The sequence below is a fragment of the Sceloporus undulatus genome, chromosome 3, assembly GCF_019175285.1.
Source record: "Sceloporus undulatus isolate JIND9_A2432 ecotype Alabama chromosome 3, SceUnd_v1.1, whole genome shotgun sequence".
NCBI classification, from domain to species: domain Eukaryota; kingdom Metazoa; phylum Chordata; class Lepidosauria; order Squamata; family Phrynosomatidae; genus Sceloporus; species Sceloporus undulatus.
Genome location: NC_056524.1, coordinates 160,099,880 through 160,118,768, shown reverse-complemented (window position 1 = coordinate 160,118,768; position 18,889 = coordinate 160,099,880). Strand labels below are relative to the sequence as shown.

Sequence of the window (18,889 nt, the reverse complement as noted above, 5' to 3'; positions counted from 1 at the left end):
GGGTGAGAGAGCCTCTCGCTTTACGGCCCTCGGCTGCACAGCCTCCTCTGTCACACTTTTTCCTTGTACTGTACTCCTCCTCCCTTTCCCCATTTGCACTTTACGACGCAGGACAAGGAGGGCGTCTCGCTTTACGGCCGTCGGCACCACAACTGCCTCAGTCACTCTTTCTTCTTAGAGACTTCCGCTTTGGCCTTGCCCTTCTTCCGCTTTACGACAGAAACTGCCAGTGTGTCTCGCTTTACGGCTCCCGTCACCACACTCTTTGAGACTTCTATTTCTCCCTTTCCCCCAATTTCCACTTTACGACGGAGACTGCCAGGGCGTCTCGCTTTGCGGCCTGGGCGCCACAGCTGCCTCACTCCCATTGTCTCCTTAGTGGTTTCCGCTTTTTCTTTTCCCTACTTCCGTTTTACGACGGAGGTTGGGACGGCGTCTCGCTTTGCGGCCCTGCTGGGAAACCAGGTGGAGGAGGAGGCGGAAGCGTAGAGTTCCTGCCGTTAGAAGGGGCCTTTGATGTGGAGGAGAGCCTCCCTGAGAGGATGAGGGCGGGAGGCTCCTCTGCTGCCGGCCTCGGTCCTCCTCCTCCTCCTCCTCGGTGACCCCAGCAGCATGAGTGCGGGCTCTGAGTGCGAAACACCCCGGAAAAGACTTCGCCCGGGTCCCTTCCTGCCTCCTTCTCCCACCAAGAGCACCACAGGCAGAGACGCAGAGGAGGCAGGAGAAGAAGGAGCAGGAGGAGAGCCGCCTCCCGCGAAGAGGAGAGACGCCCCGCCGACGGAGCAGAGGCACCAGCAGCCCAAGCCTCCTCCAACTCCTCTCCCTCGCCGCCCCTTCCAGGAGCAAGAGCCCAGAGGCCGCGGCCGAGGCAGCCCTGCAGCCACGGTGGGGAACAAAGGTCGGTCCTGGACCCCCTCCGCTTTGCCTCCTGGCCCCGCACTCACACTAATGACAGGTCTTGCCCATGGACACACCATACTGGCCCAGGAATACTTGCCTATGGCTAGCATTCTCCAGTGATTTTGGTGCCCCTGGGTCTTTGCAAGATGTCCATCTGTAGGGAGTGCTTGGATTGAGAGTTCCTGCATGGCAGGAGGGGGCTGGACTGGATCAGGGCCCTGGAGGCCTCTTCCATGACTCTAAACACTATATATATATATATATATATATATACACACACACACAAGTGTAAGTTGAGACGTTTTAGCCAAATAATTGACCCCTCTCCCCCCAAAAGCGCCCCCTCCTGAGGCAATTGATCCAAGGGTCAGGGTAAGTACTGACTGCACTTTAAAGGTGGGTCTGTGTTCCCCTTTACAATATGGGTATGCAAAGGGATCCTTTAGGACCCTTGAGACTAACTAGTTTATCACACTACACTCTGATAGTGCTGCTATTCCACTTTAACTGCTCTGGCTGCCTCCTCCTGTTGCATTCTGGGACTTGTAGTTTAAGGAGGAGGCATTTAGAATCCTCAGCCAGAGAGACCTGAGGCCTCACTGAACTACAAGCCCCAGAATGCAACAGGAGGAGGCAGCCAGAGCAGTTAAAGTGGAACATCAGCACTATCAGAGTCTAGCTTGGTAATGTGGTAACTATGGGAAAGAAGTAGCATAAGCTTTCATAGACTTGGTCTATTTCCTCAGGTACACGGGACCATTTCTATCGTCCTTGTTCCTGCACCTTCCAGGACAGTATGATGTTGTTCTGCTCAGTAAGTTGTCCACTTGATTTGACAACACAACAGTTTGTATGGAAGTATGTCCCACTGAACAGAGTAGTGCTTAGTAGTAATAAATAAACATACTCAAAGTGAAAACTTCTATATGATTTATAATTAGCGTGGTTTATAGGCTATCATTTGCTTTAAATTAGTGCAGTTAGTGATCATACTGTGCATATATTGGCCCCATACATACAGGTCAAAATAAAGCTGCTTCGGGTCACTTTGGAGGTATGCTTTTTAAATGATGCATGCATCCTAAGAGTCCGGAAGCTGCGCTAAAGCTGCGCTTTAGTCCTTAGGACTGAATTGTGGCTTTGGCGCGGCTTCCGGACTCTTGTGATGCGTGCATCATTTAAACAGCATACCTCACAAGTGATCCGAAGCAGCTTTATTTTGACCTGTCTGTATGGGGCCATTGGTAGTTTTCTCACGCAGGCTGTGTGTCCCTTCATATTTAAAATACGACGTCCTTATGAGATGATGACTCCATATAGTCCGAATAGCGAAATAGTAACAGAAACCACAGAGGGATGTTTTTGGCTCGTTCTGTACCTGGCAATATTTACTTGGTGACCAGTTGGCAATGTTTGACCTGTCATTGGATATCACAGCTTTCTATATTTTCATTCAACGTTTGCCATGAGTAGCCAGACGGGAGATGGATAGCTTTGATTGTGTCAAGTTCATTTAAAGATAACTTTCAAGATGGACATAATGTGTTATGTAATGTATAATGTCAGGAAGGATAAAATGCTTAAGGAAAGGTGATTTACTGTATTTGGTAGTGTAATGTTGCTAAAAGCTTTGTAGTAACTGATGCAGAAGAAAGTCAGCTAGTAAATGTCAGTATAAATAAAATTACAAGTATCAATTCTTAATTGGGAGGGGGGCAAAACTTATTGTGTCTTGGACTAAAGACTAATACATTTTTAATGACATGAGCCTACATAAGAAATAATTGAATATTTGGCTTTAGGAAGGTTAATTTGTTTTACACAAATTTGAGTAGGGTTTACTCCAGAATGAGCATGCTATTCCAGAATAAGTATAGATGTGGACTTTTTTAAAATGCAAAATTGAAGCTTTGGAGAGATAAAGCCTCCCAAGTAAACCATTGACAGGCAGAAGGTTGAACTAGGGGCCCCATGGACTCCCTATCAGCTCTGTAAGTCTGTGTATCTTCCTGCAATTCTAGCCTTGAAACTTGTTTCTTGAGGAAATGTTATGGTTTGTTTGTTTAGTTTTGAAACATCCTGTTGCGATGAAATGTATTCTGCTATTTTATTTTTTAGTTTACAAACAAAGGAGGATTACCTCTTGGATGGAAAATAAAGGACCCAAAACGATGGAGTCAAAAAGGTAAAACCAGAAATAAAAAATGGTTGAAAGGGATCACATTATCGTTTAAATACTATTTATAAAACCACTGTATATCTGAGGGAAGCTATTGCTGACAGCAGTTTCAGTTGTTTCACTTTTTAGCTGCCCTGGGGTGAAACAGATAGCCCTGATGGGGCAGCTTGGAGCCGCCCCATTTAGGATGGATTGGGGCTGCAGCAAACAGATGTGTGGCCCCAAACCAGCCAGTTTCTGCCCCAAATAGGAGCGGGAAAAATCTGCTCCTATTTGGAGTGGGAAAAAGCTACACCTTTGCTTCTGGAGCCAGGTTTAAGTCAGCTCCGGGGCATGTGGCATCTAAATGCCATGCCCCCAAGTCATGCGGATGTGGCACTTGCAAACGCTACATCCGTTCAGCTAGAAGCCAGCTGAAGCTGCCGGTTTGTTTTGGTCCACTGATATAGAGAATTAATATAGCTTGAGAGTACAGGAAACTCAGACAGTACAACAGGGAAAAATGAGTAGAAAAATGCCAATTTAAAATCACAGTTACAGGTATACATCTTAATTTTAAGGAGTATGCTATTCTTTCAACCTCAGGAATCCTCACCATCTTTACAAGATTTTTGTAAAGCCATACTGTCTCTCATCCCAAGAGAGCCTTGGGCAGTGAACAAAATAACAGAATAGGTTTATACAGAATTAAAAACGCAACTCATAGAACTGAACTTCAGACAGTACGAATAATAGGCCCCATACAGACAGGCCAAAATAAAGCTGCTTCGGGTCTCTTTGGAGGTATGCTGTTTAAATGATGCATGCATCCTAATAATCCGGAAGCTGCACCAAAGCTGCACTCCAGTGCTTAGGAATGGAGTGTGTCTTAGGACCCATGCATCATTTAAATAGCATACCTCCAAAGAGACCCAAAGCAGCTTTATTTTGGTAGTCTATATGGGGCCATAGTTAACTTGTGTCATCCTTTTTGGCTTGGCATTACGTGTCCCACTATTCTTTTTTAAAATGACCATGAAAATAAAATGTCCTTAATTCTTGTTGAAAATAAATTTCATAAAGACTTGTTATGTCTTACAAAGATGAACTTGGATTAAAACAAAACCTGGACTGGAGATTTTATAATCATGCCCCGGCAGTTTTGGTGAAATATGTAACTCTGAGTCTACATTATAATATGTTTCGTTTCTACGTACATAATTGACACTAATAGCATTTATGCAATGAGTCTAAGGTTTTTGTTTGTTTAAAATTGGCTAAAACTGCTTGTCAGCCCAAAAATGTTTCCTGCATGGTTTGCGGACCAATAAAATAAAATCAGTTTTAAAAAGTAGTCCCTCCCCTCAGACGTAATAGTTTTAAAAAAGATACAAAAGGAAACATCGCAGGGAGCTAGTCATGCTTGTTTGATGCACCAAAAAGCAAGGTCAACATAAACATTAAGAAAATAAAATGTTAGTTCTTAAGATAGCTGAAACAGGTTAGTTCTAACAAAAGAAACATGTAGTCAGGACACAGGAGGGGGAAAATAATAATAAAATGCAAACTCATACATTGGCTCTTAAAGTTATGTAGTTCATATAATGATTAGCTGGAATGCTGATGTTCAAATAACCTGAAGCAATAGCTGCTGCTTGGTGATAGTTGAGTGCAAAGAAGCCTAAAGGCAGTTAGACTTTCAATGGAGGAGATGAAATAACCTTCCTTCCCTTGATACTGTATCTACTGTCCATTCCCACAATTGTGTTTATGCTGTTTCTTTTTTCTAGCTTTAAAAGAGAGAAAGAGACAAATGTCCCACATGCAGATCTAGTAGTGCTTTGTATTACACAACAGTTCTCTACATACAGATCACACAGTGCTATTTTCATTGTTTACTCGGTTATTGTGGCCAGGAGAGAGGGAATGCGTATACCAGCGCAGCATAGCAATGTTGAGGCAGCAACAAAGCTCTATGGGGAGGAGAGAGAAGTTATTCATGGTAGGTGGAGCTGCAGTTCCCCATTTGCATCCTCCTTGATAGTAATTTATTCTCCTCCCAGGCAAGTTGCAAATTGCATACTTGGAATAAAGTCAGTATTTCTGTTCATCCAAAATATGGGATTGTGATCCAGAACTAGATCTAGAAGCCTTTAGGTTTCTTTGCACTCAGAAATAATTTGATGAAAATGACATACTCTTAAAAATGAAAATAATACTGCAAGCATAAAGCTTCTGGAAAATTTTAGATAATTTAATTTGTACAAAGATGGATATCATTTTAGGCTTTATGTTCTTGGAATAAAATTTGATTTACTATAATCATTGTTGTATTCTCCTTGCACAGCTTGCAAAGTAAAACTAGCTGCATGGAAGCAGATCTCAAAATGACATTTGTTAAGAAAGACAATGTTTTTGAACACGAGGTGAAAAAGAATGAAGATGTTGAGCAGGGCTGTTCAGGATTATCTGCCTTGCCTCAGACTGGTGCCCTTCATAAATGGGAAGCTGAGGGCACTCATAGAGATCATCCTTCAGAAGCAGAACATATGAAAAGCACCCAGGATGGAGGCCAGTTGAAAAATGCAAACATGAACCAAATGCACAAAACTGATGGTCAAGCTCATCATGCTTGCAACGAAAATCAGGAAAAGTACTCTCATAGGAAGCTTTCATCAGGTAGTCCTGTGAAGGTGACAGATATGAAACCGCCTTCAAAAGGGTGCAATACAGAAAAGCAAGTGACTTTGCAAAATCCACAGTCATTTAAGAACTGCAACTCAGAGCATGTGTCCTGTATAAATGTTGAACCAGGTGAGGTAGATGTGGTTCCTGAGAGCCCGCTTTCAGATGCAGGCTATGATGCATGTTCATCTGATTTGTATGTTTCTCAGAACAGAAATCAAGCATTCTTAGGACAGTCTCCTTCTTTTGATAAAGAGAGTGAACCTGAGTCACCAATGGATGTAGATAATTCCAAAAACAGTTGTCAGGGCTCAGAGGCTGATGAAGAAAGCAGTCCACTTCTTGAGGACCAAGACGATATTGATGTGTCAAAAACACCTAGCAAATCTTCACGATTTCAAAGAGCAGATGCTGACTTGGATTCTAGAAAGTCACACTTTGCTTCCCAAAGAGGTGAAGGTGCTCGATTTAGCCTCCACTTGGAAGGGACTGATCATCCCCTGAAACAGGAAGAAACACACACTGAGTCATCTGGGGTTCCTCCTGTTGTGTCATTAGAATGCAAAGGTGCCAAACATTGTGGGAAGAAGGAGTCTAAAATTACTGCCCATTTCATCAGGGTTCCAAGGGCAGAGGAGAAAAGGTAATAATCTTTTTCTTATTCTCATTACTTCTATCCCTACAATTATATTCAATTTGCACTTCAAGTATATTTTGAATTTGGCTCTGTGATAAGCAGATGTAGGAGAGATAAGCAGATCTATGAGAAATGGGTGTTTGATATTAAAAGATGTGTGGTTCAGTGTGGATTTACTGATTCCCTGATAAGTAATCTGAGGGGCAAAACCCATAGATGATAGACAGTATGGGCAATGGAAGGGCTGAAACAGTGTTTTGAATGAATAATGGATCAGATGACAGTCAGTAAGCTGAAATATCAGCCTGACACAGTAGAAACACTGGTCATGGGTGGTACATCTGATCAGGGAGTGCTGTTCAACTTGTTCTAAATAAATGTGTATTTCCCTTTAACAATCAGAACTGCAGTTTGAAAGGGCTTTTTGGTACAGCTTTTCACGGGAGATCCATGTAGTTTCCCTAGCTCCCACTGCTTTCTACGTAGATAGACTTGTGTGTCAATTGTAAACTCTCCTGCACAGATAACTTTGCCCTGTATACTCCAAGTTAGGCTACTGAGGAACATTTCCCATAGAATGCCATTGAAGACTGTTCAGAAACTTTTAAATGACTAGGTTGTTCACTGAGAGCAATTACAGGGCTCATATCATACCATGTCTTAAATTATTCAGCTGACTGCCGTTTCAGTTTGTGGCACAATTAATAGTGCTGATGCCCACCATTAGAAGCCTTAAGTGGCTTAAGAAAGAGACATCTAAAGGATTGTGTTCTGTGTGAGCCTCATTAACTTCTGTATTCATCATTAGAAATTCTTATTTGACTGTACTGTCCTTCAGAGGTTGGGCAGGTCGTCAGCAGAGAAAAGACTTTTTCAGTTATAGTAATCTACATCAGCAGTGCACTTCTTGGAGTTTTTGTGTTCCCAGTCCTTTTGCCTTTTTAGCATTAGTGAAGTCCTTTTTCCTTTCCCATCCCTACCAGGATGTTTGCTCCTTGGCTTTAAATAATTCCTTTTTGGCCTTTCAGCTGGACTTTATTGCTATTTTCAATACTAATTGTTTGGTTGTGCAAGCAGTCTGCTGAAGATCAGCATATACTTTCTTTCAATAATGGATTTTCATACGTCTTTCTGTAACTTACAGCATAACTGTGGGAGCTCACTTTAACAGATGATCTGGGCACTGTTTTCAAATAGCAAGTGAACATTTAGGATCTCAGGCCTATAACATCTCCTTGGCCTCTACTCCACACTATTTTCTTTGGAACATCAAATGATTGTTTGAATTTGTGAAGTACCCATTACTGACCAAACACAAAGATAAATAAGCGTTCATATTATTTAATATCACCTCAAACACAGTTCTCTTCAGGAAGGAAAATCCGTACAGTACATGTAGCTATGAATTTCTTGTGACTTGGAATACCAAAGTATACATTACTGTGTACTGCACCTCCTTGTGTAAGCATATGTAAGATGTTAAGTGTAAATGCTTTTAAGAAGAGATTCATTTCTTCTGCCTAATTGTTCCAGCATTTTTGCAGAGTGGGAGAGATGGAAATGGTTTCTATTAGATAATTAAAATCACCAGGCTTGTTTATATGGTATTAGATTGTTCTGCTATTTTGTCATATTATTTAAAAGACCGATGAAAAGAATGATATGCTTTTGCCCTTGATATCTCTAGCCAACCAGAGAAATGTATCTAAGGTATTAATTTTGTTTTATTTTTAATGACAGGAATGAACAAAGTGAATTAAAGCCCAATCGACCGGGAAGGAAGATCCCTAAGTACACACTTCCTCCACTTCCAACTAATAAAAAATGGTTTGGGACACCTATTGAAGAGATGAGAAGAATGCCAATGTGTGGGACTCGTCTTCCTCATTTGAGGCCCTCTGCCAATCATACAGTAACAATCCGAGTATGAAAGTTGCTTAACAAAACATATCCTTGCAAACCGAGGCAGGACTGATATTATTCTCCTCATTATTTCATTATGGCGTTTCAGCAGATTTTTTAGAGTCTTAGATTGCCACAAATTGAGAAAAGAAGGGCTTAGAATTTAGAAGAGTAAAATTTGGGGATATACAGATTGCCCTCAGATACAAATGAAGCCCCTGGCCCTGTTTTTGTTAAACGTTTTTTCAGAAGGGGGGACTTAGAACACAAAAAGGGAGGCACTTCAGGCTTCCTCACCTCTGGTTTTTCCCCTGCAAATCAACCATCCAGCTAACTCACCTTTTGTATGATTCCCAAGCCCTCTTTCAGTTTATCACTTTCCCATTGCTTTTCTGCTGCAAGTTTCATGTCATATGCAGATCTTTCACCATGAAATTTGAAATGTTGCGCCTTTGCAAATAATTTAAACCAGCTGTGAGACAGGGTCCAGGGATGGAAGTCCCAAGAAGAGCAATTTACAACAGGAAAATGTCAGGCTTAGAAATTGTTGAGACCATCCTCTTCTTGAATACTAGTTGTACTCTAAAAAGGAAAAAAAAAGAGAGGGGGGAGTGACGTTGTATTTTCAACACATTCACTAAAATGCAATTTTTTAGTTCTGTAACTTATTAATTATTAACTTAAGTTAATTCTGTTCAAAGTGCTTCTTTCTGAAATCCACAACTTGTAAATTAAAGGTGATGTGGTCACTTTCCCTTTAATGCACTTCTCTGTGAGGCTAAAGCCTTGTTACAAACAGCATGCATATCAAAAAGAAGATGTTTAAGAGGCAGGTGATGAAAACAGGAGAAAGGATGCTAGTTGAGAATAAAATCTTGTTTATCATTGAACCATTTGTCTGTTGATCTGTTAAAAAGATGAATTAAATGAATTTAGACAAACATTCATTTAACTAAGCCTGCTTAGTGATAGATGAATGTGATTCACTTAAGCACCAGTAACTTTAGCTGTTTTCTCTGTTGCAGGTAGATCTTCTGAAGGAAGGAGAAGTGCCTAAACCTTTCCCAACTCATTATAAAGATACATGGGACAATAAACATGTCAAAATGCCTTGTTCAGAACAAAATTTATACCCTATAGAAGATGAGGTAAAACAAATGATTACATATTTTCCCCTTGGCCCTCATGTCAGATTCATGAGTCTACCAGTCTTCTGAAATGTTCCCTAAATTTGCATTTGCAAATATTTGATATTTGTTCCTGATAGCATCTGATATACTGGCCTATGATATTAATTGAGAGTATATATGAAGAAATATGTATGGCAGCTCATTTCCCTGCCTGTAGCCCAGTGCTTCTCAATTATTTTCTGTCATGCCCCCCCTAGGAAGAAGAAAACATTTCGCGCCCCCCGCGCGACTGTAAATAGTATCATTTGTCTATAAAATTGTTATAAGTACACCTCTGCATAACAGAGCCTCGCGCCCCCCTTTACGGAGCCTCGCACTCCCCCCGGGGGGGCCCTCCCCACTATTTGAGAAAGGCTGCTGTAGCCTAAATTAGAAGGTTTTACCATGCTTTCTAAGTAGTCATATTTTTTAAAATATGACTACTTAGCATTGGAAGTGCTTATAGTAAGTTGTGAGGATGAAATTACCTTGAATTTCTCTTATTTTGTGCTGTGCTGATTTGCTTTATGAAGGTTACTACTACATTTCTAGCAGCACTGAAAGCATGTAGTTTCAAATTGCTCAATCTCAGGAGGGCAGCAAATGACTGTCTTGAGCTAAATAATTACCCTTTCATGCTAAACATTGTTAACCAGGCACTTGGAGCTATAGTAGAATTTGAAGTAGTATTGTTGATTGGCTTAATTTATATTTATGAAGTTGTATTGTTGATTGGCTTAACTTATATTGCCAGAGAAATCACTAGGGTGTGCAGGCCACACCAGGTGACACCCTAAGATGAATGACACCAGTGCTTACACACATGTGCCTTTTGGCAGAAATCGGCTGTAGCATTCACCTGTGCCCCTTTAAAATGCTGAATAGATGGTGTGAATGGGGCAAGCCTCAGTAGAAAGAAAAAGGAAAGGCCCTAGGTTTAAAATGTAATAGGTTTAAATTTAAAAGAATTTAAAAAAATAAAAATTTATTCTGTTTAAATTTTCTTTAAAACATCACATTTTACCAAATTTTCATTTAGGCTCTGCATATGATATTTGTAATTTAAAGCTATACTTCTGATTTTGCTAGTTGTTTATGGAACAACTATTACCATTATATTTACACTCATCCCTCCACATTTGCGGCTTTGACTTTTGTGGATTTGATTATTCAATGACTTTATTGATAAGTTCTCTCTAGAAATATCTACCGATAGGTCTTCCAGTGCAACTCTGTGGTCAACTTTAGCCAAAAGTCACATTGAAAGACCTAGAGATTCCTAGAGAGAACACTGCACTAGGCATTTGTAGCTCCTCCAGCACAATTCTGTGGTCAGTGTCTGGCAGATGTTGACCACAGAGTTGTACTGGAGGACCTAGACATTCCTAGAGAGGTGTTCTCTCAGGTAAAAACATAGTGTTTTTGTTATTTGCAGTTTTTCCACATTCACGGGGGTCCTGTGCCCCTAATCCCAGCGAATGCAGAGGGACGAGTGTACCGATATACAGGAATTACAATTTATGAATAACATTAATATAAAAAACATTATTGAGGATTCTGTATGGTATGACATGGGAGGAAGTCATGGGGGGGGGGGTTTGACACCGCTCTGAGTTACACCAACCTCAGTGATGCCACTATATATTGCACAATTTTGTACAATGTAAGAATTTCAAAAGTTTTGCTGTTTTTTTTTTAAAAAAAAGATGAATAGTTAAAAAACCATATAAAATTGCTTTTCTAAATCAGACTAAAGCCCATTTACAGTCAACTCTTCGCAGAAATGACTCTGCCCCATTCTCCTCAATGGTGGATGGGACTTGAAAATTTGTCATTCTCGGGGGAGTCCAGAATGGAACCCTGTAGATATGATGGGCAAACTGTAGTTATTCCACCTATTTCAGCTTTCTGAACTCTATGATTCTATGATTCTGTGATTGTAGTATTGAAAAGACAGCTGCCTTTTGGAAACTCATAGCAGGCATGAAGATTATGTTCCTCTCTGCCTCAAGCAAGAGGAATTCTGCTGTAATGCCTCTAAATATCAATATTAGCTGTTGGTGGATCAGTAGGTTTCCTCATCTGCCCTAAATGACTTGTCACTGGGTTATGTCTGCTTCCATATGATGCCATCCATACTTTTTAAGATCTTAATTGGAGATCCTTCTTGTATGTCTATCAATAAACTAGATTAGATTAACTAGCAATGAAGCAAGTCCTTTCAAACAGTGGCCTTACTCTTATGGAACTCCCTTCTGAGTCCGATCTTCTAGGTGCCTTCAGCACAGGCTGTTAAACCTGTTTTTGTTTTGTTTTAATTGCAGCTTTCATTTAATAAAACTTATTTAAAATGTATTTTATATGTCTACTGTACATGTCCATGATTTGGGTGATGTTCCATTGTGAAGGCCTGGCTTTAAAACTGGCTTAGAAATACATGGGGGGAAAATAAATAAAATTTGGGAAATGCACTTGCTTTGGGGGCAGTGTTTAATTTCTGGGAAGAATCATGCCAAGAACTCAGGATTTGAGGGACCATATTCTGTAAAACCTTAATTCTGTGAGGGAAGCAGTAGGTTGTACTTCCTCAGTGAGGAGGGTAAGGCACTCTGCCTGTGTTAGAGATACTTATGGTGTATTCCCACTAATTAGTAAAAGTAATGTCGGGTACCAAGTCTGGTTTCAGTTTATGAACCCCTGAGACTGTTTCTCTTTTTTTCTCCATTTGTAACAGCACAGTTAAAAGAAAGTGGTAAATTGTATTTTAGTTCTTTATTTAAATGTTCCGAGACTGTGTCTGTGTGGCTGAATGCAATTTGCTTAGCTAATTTTTTTGTATTTTAAATATAATAATTTGTTTCTTTGTACTTTTAAAGAATGGTGACAGGACTGCTGGGAGCCGATGGGAATTAATCCAGACTTCTTTGCTTAAGAAATTCACCAGTTCCCGTGATTTGAAGGTAAGCCTATTAAACACTGCTGTCTTCTAGGAATTACTTGCTTTTCATTTCATGGTTTTGCAGGAGTGTATGGCCAGCACAGAATGCCACATTTGTGTCTTACAAGAGATCAGCAGTTTTAACTAACCTTTTAATGCTGTCTTTGGGAATGGGACATTTGGGGACTATGTGTCCCTGAGGGAGGCACCGCTCATGCTGAGTTTCACCACGCCTGTAGAAACTAATTCGACTAAAAAGTTGGCTTGGTTTGTTTATTCACACACTTCCAATATATAGCAATGTTTTGTTTTAAAAAACATTAAATATGGTTTGTAACTTGGAGTATTGCACTTCTCTTCAATAGAAGTGATATTTTCTGATTTGTTTTAAGATGTTTGAGGAGGCTTACCAACATTGTGGTTGGTTTCACTGGACACAAAATGAACATAAAAACTGAGAAGCTTCATCTGTAGATGTAACTAGTTGACTTTATGTTGATACAATTTCTGGAAGCAGCTGTTGATCTAAAGGTGGAACTCAGATCAAAGATCACACAGCTTGCAGTTAAATTAGCATCCTTCAATTTTGCATTGCACTGCATGAAAAATGGCATATTTAATTGTTACTGTGTTGTACTTTGAGAATGATCTGTATAGAATAGGATGACTATATCTGTTTTATTGGATAACTTTGTGAAAGAGTCTTCATCCTATTAAATTTAAATATAGATTTTCAGCTTCCTTTTCCATTGTGCCTGACAAAGTTTATGTAACAGACTGACAGACTTGGTTCTCACTCAAAATTGTCTCCCACTAAAATGTGCTATTCTGTCTATCACATACTTTATGGCAGGCAAAGCCCTAAACAGATCAATTACAGTGCACCCTTGGCTTATGCGGGGGAACCATTCCGGATCCCCCCCAACGTAAGCCAAATTTTGTGCATGCTTGAGCCCCATTCGCATGAAGTGGGCTTGTGCATGCGGTGGCGCATGCACCCCATTCATGTGAATGGGACGCGCCACCCCTTGTGCCCAGCACGCTCCCTCCCAGCTTTGAGTGTATGCTCAAAGCTGTGTATAGCGCGCCCACGTATGATGCAGGTGCACTGTATTTTGTGCTCTCTGGTCAACACTGAGAATTAAGGATATTACCAAATTAATATTTTATATTAAATTATAAAAGGACATTTTAAAAGTATATCTATGCATTTACATAGTTGTCTAGACAGCGGTATTTCTGTCAGTCATATTAGATGGGTAAAATATAGGATTTAAAAGTCTTAATTATTCTGAGGGGACAAGTAGGCCATGTGGTTGCTGCAGTTCTGTTGTGATCACGGCCAGAGGCTGCTCCTAAAGTGCTGTCTGCTTTGCCCCTTAGTTTTCTTGCTTTGGTGAAATGAAGGAATTTAATTGGGTAAAATGTGCCTGCAAGCCAAGGATTGGGAAAATGGAACCCTGAGTTACATGGGGCCCCAGCAGCCCCCAAGTAGTATCTCAAAGTGCACCATTTCCTCACCCCAAATTTTATTTTATTCTTTAAAATGTTGGATTATTTTTGTAGTTAATTTTTTTTCTAAATGGATTTCAGACATGGCCGATTAACTTCACTACCACCCAGATCCCTCTAAATTATCTTTCTGAGACCCCAGATTAGCCCCAAGTGGTGAGTGGGCTAGGAAGCATTGGTGAAAGGGAGTGGTCAAGGGAGCAAAACATTGTCTATCGCTTCCCACATAGTTTCCCATCAGTTGTCTAAGCACTTGTTTTCTTATTTTTTGTTTTTTCTCCCACAGTTTTTTGAGAAGCCCCTTCTTGACTCACCAAATTTGTCTTGAAATTCAAAATTCTAGAATGAGTTGCTTAATTGCAAAGAGTATTAAGTTGGCTGTAGAAGTGGGATGTGCAAACTAACTTCACCATTCAGCTATGAACCAATTTCAGTGTGTGGCTGTGGGGAAGGTGCACTCTACCAGCCTCAGCTGGCTGTTAGATTAATTAGATACTACTTGCTTGGGCCCAATGGTAGCAAACCAGCCCATGTTCAAGGAACAAGTATGTTGTTGCAGAAAGCTAATGTGGGGGCCACTTACTGTGATGCATTGCCCAAATTGTGGGAGAGCTGAAAATCGTGGAGCTGTGTAGCAGATGGTGATACCAGACTGGCTATCTGATAATCTATTCTTTCATCCAAAAAGGCATCTGGGTTGTGATTATAATAACCTGGCTTGAACTTCCTCCAGTTCTTAACCCCTGATAGGAGTCTCAGAGGCTCAGGAGAACAGTGCTTGAGAGATAGGGCTACTGGTTTAGATTCGGTGCAAGAAAGCAAGGTATATTTTTTTTTTTAAAAAAAAGAGACCAGTATCCAGGCTTTGATTCTACTAGCAGAGGTTATAGTGCTAACGAAAGCCCAGTGGTCAAGAGAATTTTTCAATGTAGTACATGTTTGTGTAGTTTTAAAGCAATATCCTTTCTCTTCTTTCTAACTAATGAATAGACACAGAAAATGCACTCAAATTCTCATGTAGCTTCAGGATTATGGAACAAACATAGTCTTCCAGTACAAACATATACTGCTCCTTAAACAACTCAAAAATCTAGTGGAAATCCACTTGAACAATGTTTTTCTAAAGTGGTACATTGGATTTTGTCCTGTAGTGGTAGGTTGAATTTAGGTAGAAAGAAGTAATGAAGCGCAGATGTGAGCTTGGCACAATTTTCTCAAAGGCTAAATATGGGTGGGAAAATGGCTTATGCAGGTTGGCAACATTTCCTGTTTGGGAAGCTCTCATACTAGATCCCCAGATGGCATTTTGAAGTTAATGGAGTTTAAAGAGTATTGAGGGTTGAGGGTAAGGAAAGGTTTTAGAATGGAAATAGCAGCATGCCTGTATAAGGTATGTGATTCTAGATTTCTTGTGGTAACAAGAATTTGTATAAGAATATGAACGATTTTGTGAAATCAGAATTTTAAAAAAAATGCCTATATCAAATTAACGCGATTGAAATAACTGGACTAAAGAGTTCCAAAATCATTGACTTTATTAATTTAATGACATGAAGTGTATGTAGGTTTTGATAAATAGAGCCTATGCAATTTGATTTTTTAAAAAAATCTTCTTGTTTTGAGGAAATAGAAGCCTGTTTTCTGTAAGTCAAGGAAATTAAAATTCTACAAATAGTATTGATAAGATTTATTTTATGTATTGAATATATATCCCGCCTTTCTTCCAGGATAGAATTAGCATCTACTAGGAAATTACTATAGGAAATTTTTGCTGAGGGCAGGAAATGTTCTAGGTTCATAGTTTTTTGGGAGGGGTTCGCGCTTTGTGGCCATGTTCTAGAAGAATTTCTTCCTGATGTTTCTCCAGCATCTGTGGCTGGCATCTTCAAAGAAATCTTCTCTGAAGATGCCAGCCACAGATGCTGGCGAAACATCAGGAATAAACTCTTCTAGAACTTGGCCACATAGCCCGAAAAACCCACAAAAAACTATGGATGCCAGCCATGAAAGCCTTCGACTTCACATTGTTCTAGGTTCATTGCATCATTTCCAGGTGTCTATTGAATGTGTATGCCTATTAACTGAGTCCTTTCCAAAAATCTATTAAAAATTGATCTCTCTCTTTTCCTGTGGTAAGATAGTTTTTGAGATATGTCTAGTAACTGAATCCTTTCCAAAAGTCTGTTAAAATTTTATCCTTCTTTCCTGTGGTGCGATAGTTTTTGAGATAGTTCAGCACTACATTTTTTGTTAAATAGTCTTGTAACAGCAGAGGGTGCTGCTTCCTCAGAAACCAAATCCTTCCATCGCTCAGATTTTTGCCATTTTTCTTTTGATAGGAGGCTGTTCTCAGATACAATGTTGCATATGCCAAGAAATGGGACTTCACAGCCCTTACTGACTTCTGCGATAAGGTAACAAAAAAACTTGCAGTTACAGTACTTCCATTTGTGTTTTGTCAAGTCATCACTTCCAGACTTTTTCTTCATCACTTTACACTACTTTTAAGCTGTGATTAGCCCAGTGCTCTTAGTGCAGCTTTCGCAAAATAATAATTATCGATAGAAGAAACTCATTGGACAGGTTTAGCTGTGTTCTTAAGATCAGCAGGAATAAGGAAATGTACTGGTGCACACTGCTGAATTTTTCCTGGATGGCTCCTATTGCAAAACAAATGAAGTCTCAGTATGGGGTTTGTTTGTTGTTACATCTAAACAAAGATCTCTGATTTGTGCTAATGAACCAGAAACATAAGAAAGGCTTTATTCTTAGCTTATGATTCTGGGTTGTTAAGAAAGAAAGCAAAACCAACAACAATATGTAGATCCAAGAAAGATAACAGTAGTGGGGGGGGGGGCAATTGAGAAGGATAGAAAGGACTGCAAGTTGCACCAAAGCCACACTCCAGCCCTAAGGACTGGAGCGTGGCTTTGCTGTGGCTTCTGGACTCTTAGGACACATGCATCATTGAAACACCATACCTCCACTGTGACTCGAAGCAGCTTTATTTTGGCTGTCTGTAACAGGCCATAATTTCTGATTTATTCAAAGACAAAAATATTTCTTAGGTTTTTAGAACCCTATTCCATTTTATCTAGGAAGCCAAGCAAGGCCAGGCCTGGTTAGTACTTGGAAGAGAGATTTCTAGGTAGCACCCAGTGCTACAAGTTCCATTTCAGCAGAAGGCAGTGGCAAACGACCTCTGAATATTCATTATCTTTTTAAAAAAATTCCTATGAAATTAATGAAGTCACTATAAATTGAAAGGTAACTCAAAGGGACTTGTCTTACAGTACATTGGAAGTTAAAGGTTCACACAAATGGAACAATAAGCAATATAAATTGGAGCTCTACCAAAGCGTTCTTTTAGATATGACATTACTTGAATGTTTGAAAGCTAGCAGAAAATGTGGGGCAATCTGTTTAACCATCTTTTATGGACATGCATGCATGCACATATAAAGCCTCCCCAGTGACTATCTGACTGCTTTGGAATAGTTCTGCTTTTGCTCCTTGAAAAACAATGTTGACTCTGCAAACACATTTTTAGAGAGCAATAACCTTACGCGTAAAAGTCAGCTGTAGGGTTAAGTAATGGAAAAGCTTTGAAGTATTCTGTTAATTACAAAGGCAGCTGCTTGAAAAGCATTGTGGTTCCAGAGGGTGCCAGCTATTGAATGGAAATGGAGATTCCTTGGGGGCTAAATGGAGATGATTGCCGATTAACCTGAACATGCCAGCTGGAGTGAAAAGCAGAGTTTGATCCCACTGATACTAGGAGCTTCAGCAATAACCAATGCTTTGACTCATTTGTCTTCTGCTCTTATTATACCAAGATGTTTGTGCAGAATTGACTTCTTTTTACTCAGAAGAATGGTTAGTTCACAACAAGAGAACTGGCAGGAAAATGGAGAAAGGAAAACAACTTAGTACTGGTATATTTATTTATTTTTTCTTTACAGGTTGCTAGAAATGATCAGAAACTATACACTTGCTATTATCATAAATAGCAAGTGTATAGTTGATGGCAGAGAAAATTGAACAGAGAAAGGATTCTAGGAATCTATATGACTGTGATCATGCTGAAAAAATCTAGGGTCTGTGGAAGCTTTGGAAAACCATATCTTTTTGCTCAGAAGACCTGAGGAAACCTGTAGCCCTCGCGATTGGAGGGCGAACCTCCAAAATACCTGAGTAGTTTGTGTGTTTGTTTATGTAACTTTATAAGCTGATAGATCCCATGGCAGCTAACATTTTAAAACAACCAGGATGAAATAGCCAGTTAAATTAATGGTAATACAGCAGAGCAAACAAGCAACAGCAATAGATTAAATAACATGAACCAGACTTAGCAAAATAAATGTATAGCATCTGAAAGGCCTCAGTTATTAAAAATGTCTGTCAGATGAATCTGCTTGAGAAAGGGGTGCTAAAGACAGGGCATCAGTATATAGAGTATGGCCTGTTACAGACTGCCAAAATAAAGCTGCTTTGGGTCTCTTTGGAGGTATGCTGTTTAAATGATGCATGCACCCTAAGAATTTGGAAGCTGCACCAAAGCTGCACTCCAGTGCTTAGGACTGGAGTGTGGCTTTGGCGCAACCTCCGGACTCTTAGGACCCATGCATCATTTAAATAGCATACCTCCAAAGAGACCCGAAGCAGCTTTATTTTGACAGTCTGTAACAGGCCTATGTTACCCAAGAAAGGTTGGGGATTGGAGTGTCCCCACCTAATATGACTATTACTTTAATTGTTGGGGAAATCAGCTTTTGCCAGAGGTTGGGTAACCTTTAGGACCATTTACACCTATATAAGCTGTAATAATTGTGGAGAATTCCAGGTTCGGGGGGGAATTAAGAGGGTTTTATTTAGAAAAATGCAGAGTGCAATTATGCAGTAACCGATTCACACACAGAATTCAGAGCTAACCAAAATGGAAATATGGAAACTGAATAGTGGAGTTTGAGAGGATCAAATGGAATGAT

At 40.0% G+C, this 18,889-nt stretch overlaps 1 protein-coding gene across 1 annotated transcript in view; it reads left to right on the top strand.

Annotated features, from left to right (window-relative positions):
• The first annotated feature begins 304 nt into the window (after positions 1–304).
• PARG (poly(ADP-ribose) glycohydrolase) overlaps positions 305–18,889 on the top strand; it is an 81,010-nt gene continuing 62,425 nt past the window's right edge. Inside the window, exons 1-7 of the mRNA XM_042459661.1 lie at positions 305–898; positions 3,019–3,085; positions 5,406–6,386; positions 8,121–8,304; positions 9,308–9,430; positions 12,328–12,411; positions 16,241–16,315. Coding sequence (XP_042315595.1) covers positions 613–898; positions 3,019–3,085; positions 5,406–6,386; positions 8,121–8,304; positions 9,308–9,430; positions 12,328–12,411; positions 16,241–16,315 — 1,800 coding nt within the window. The 5' untranslated portion in view covers positions 305–612. The remainder of the gene's footprint in view (positions 899–3,018; positions 3,086–5,405; positions 6,387–8,120; positions 8,305–9,307; positions 9,431–12,327; positions 12,412–16,240; positions 16,316–18,889) is intronic.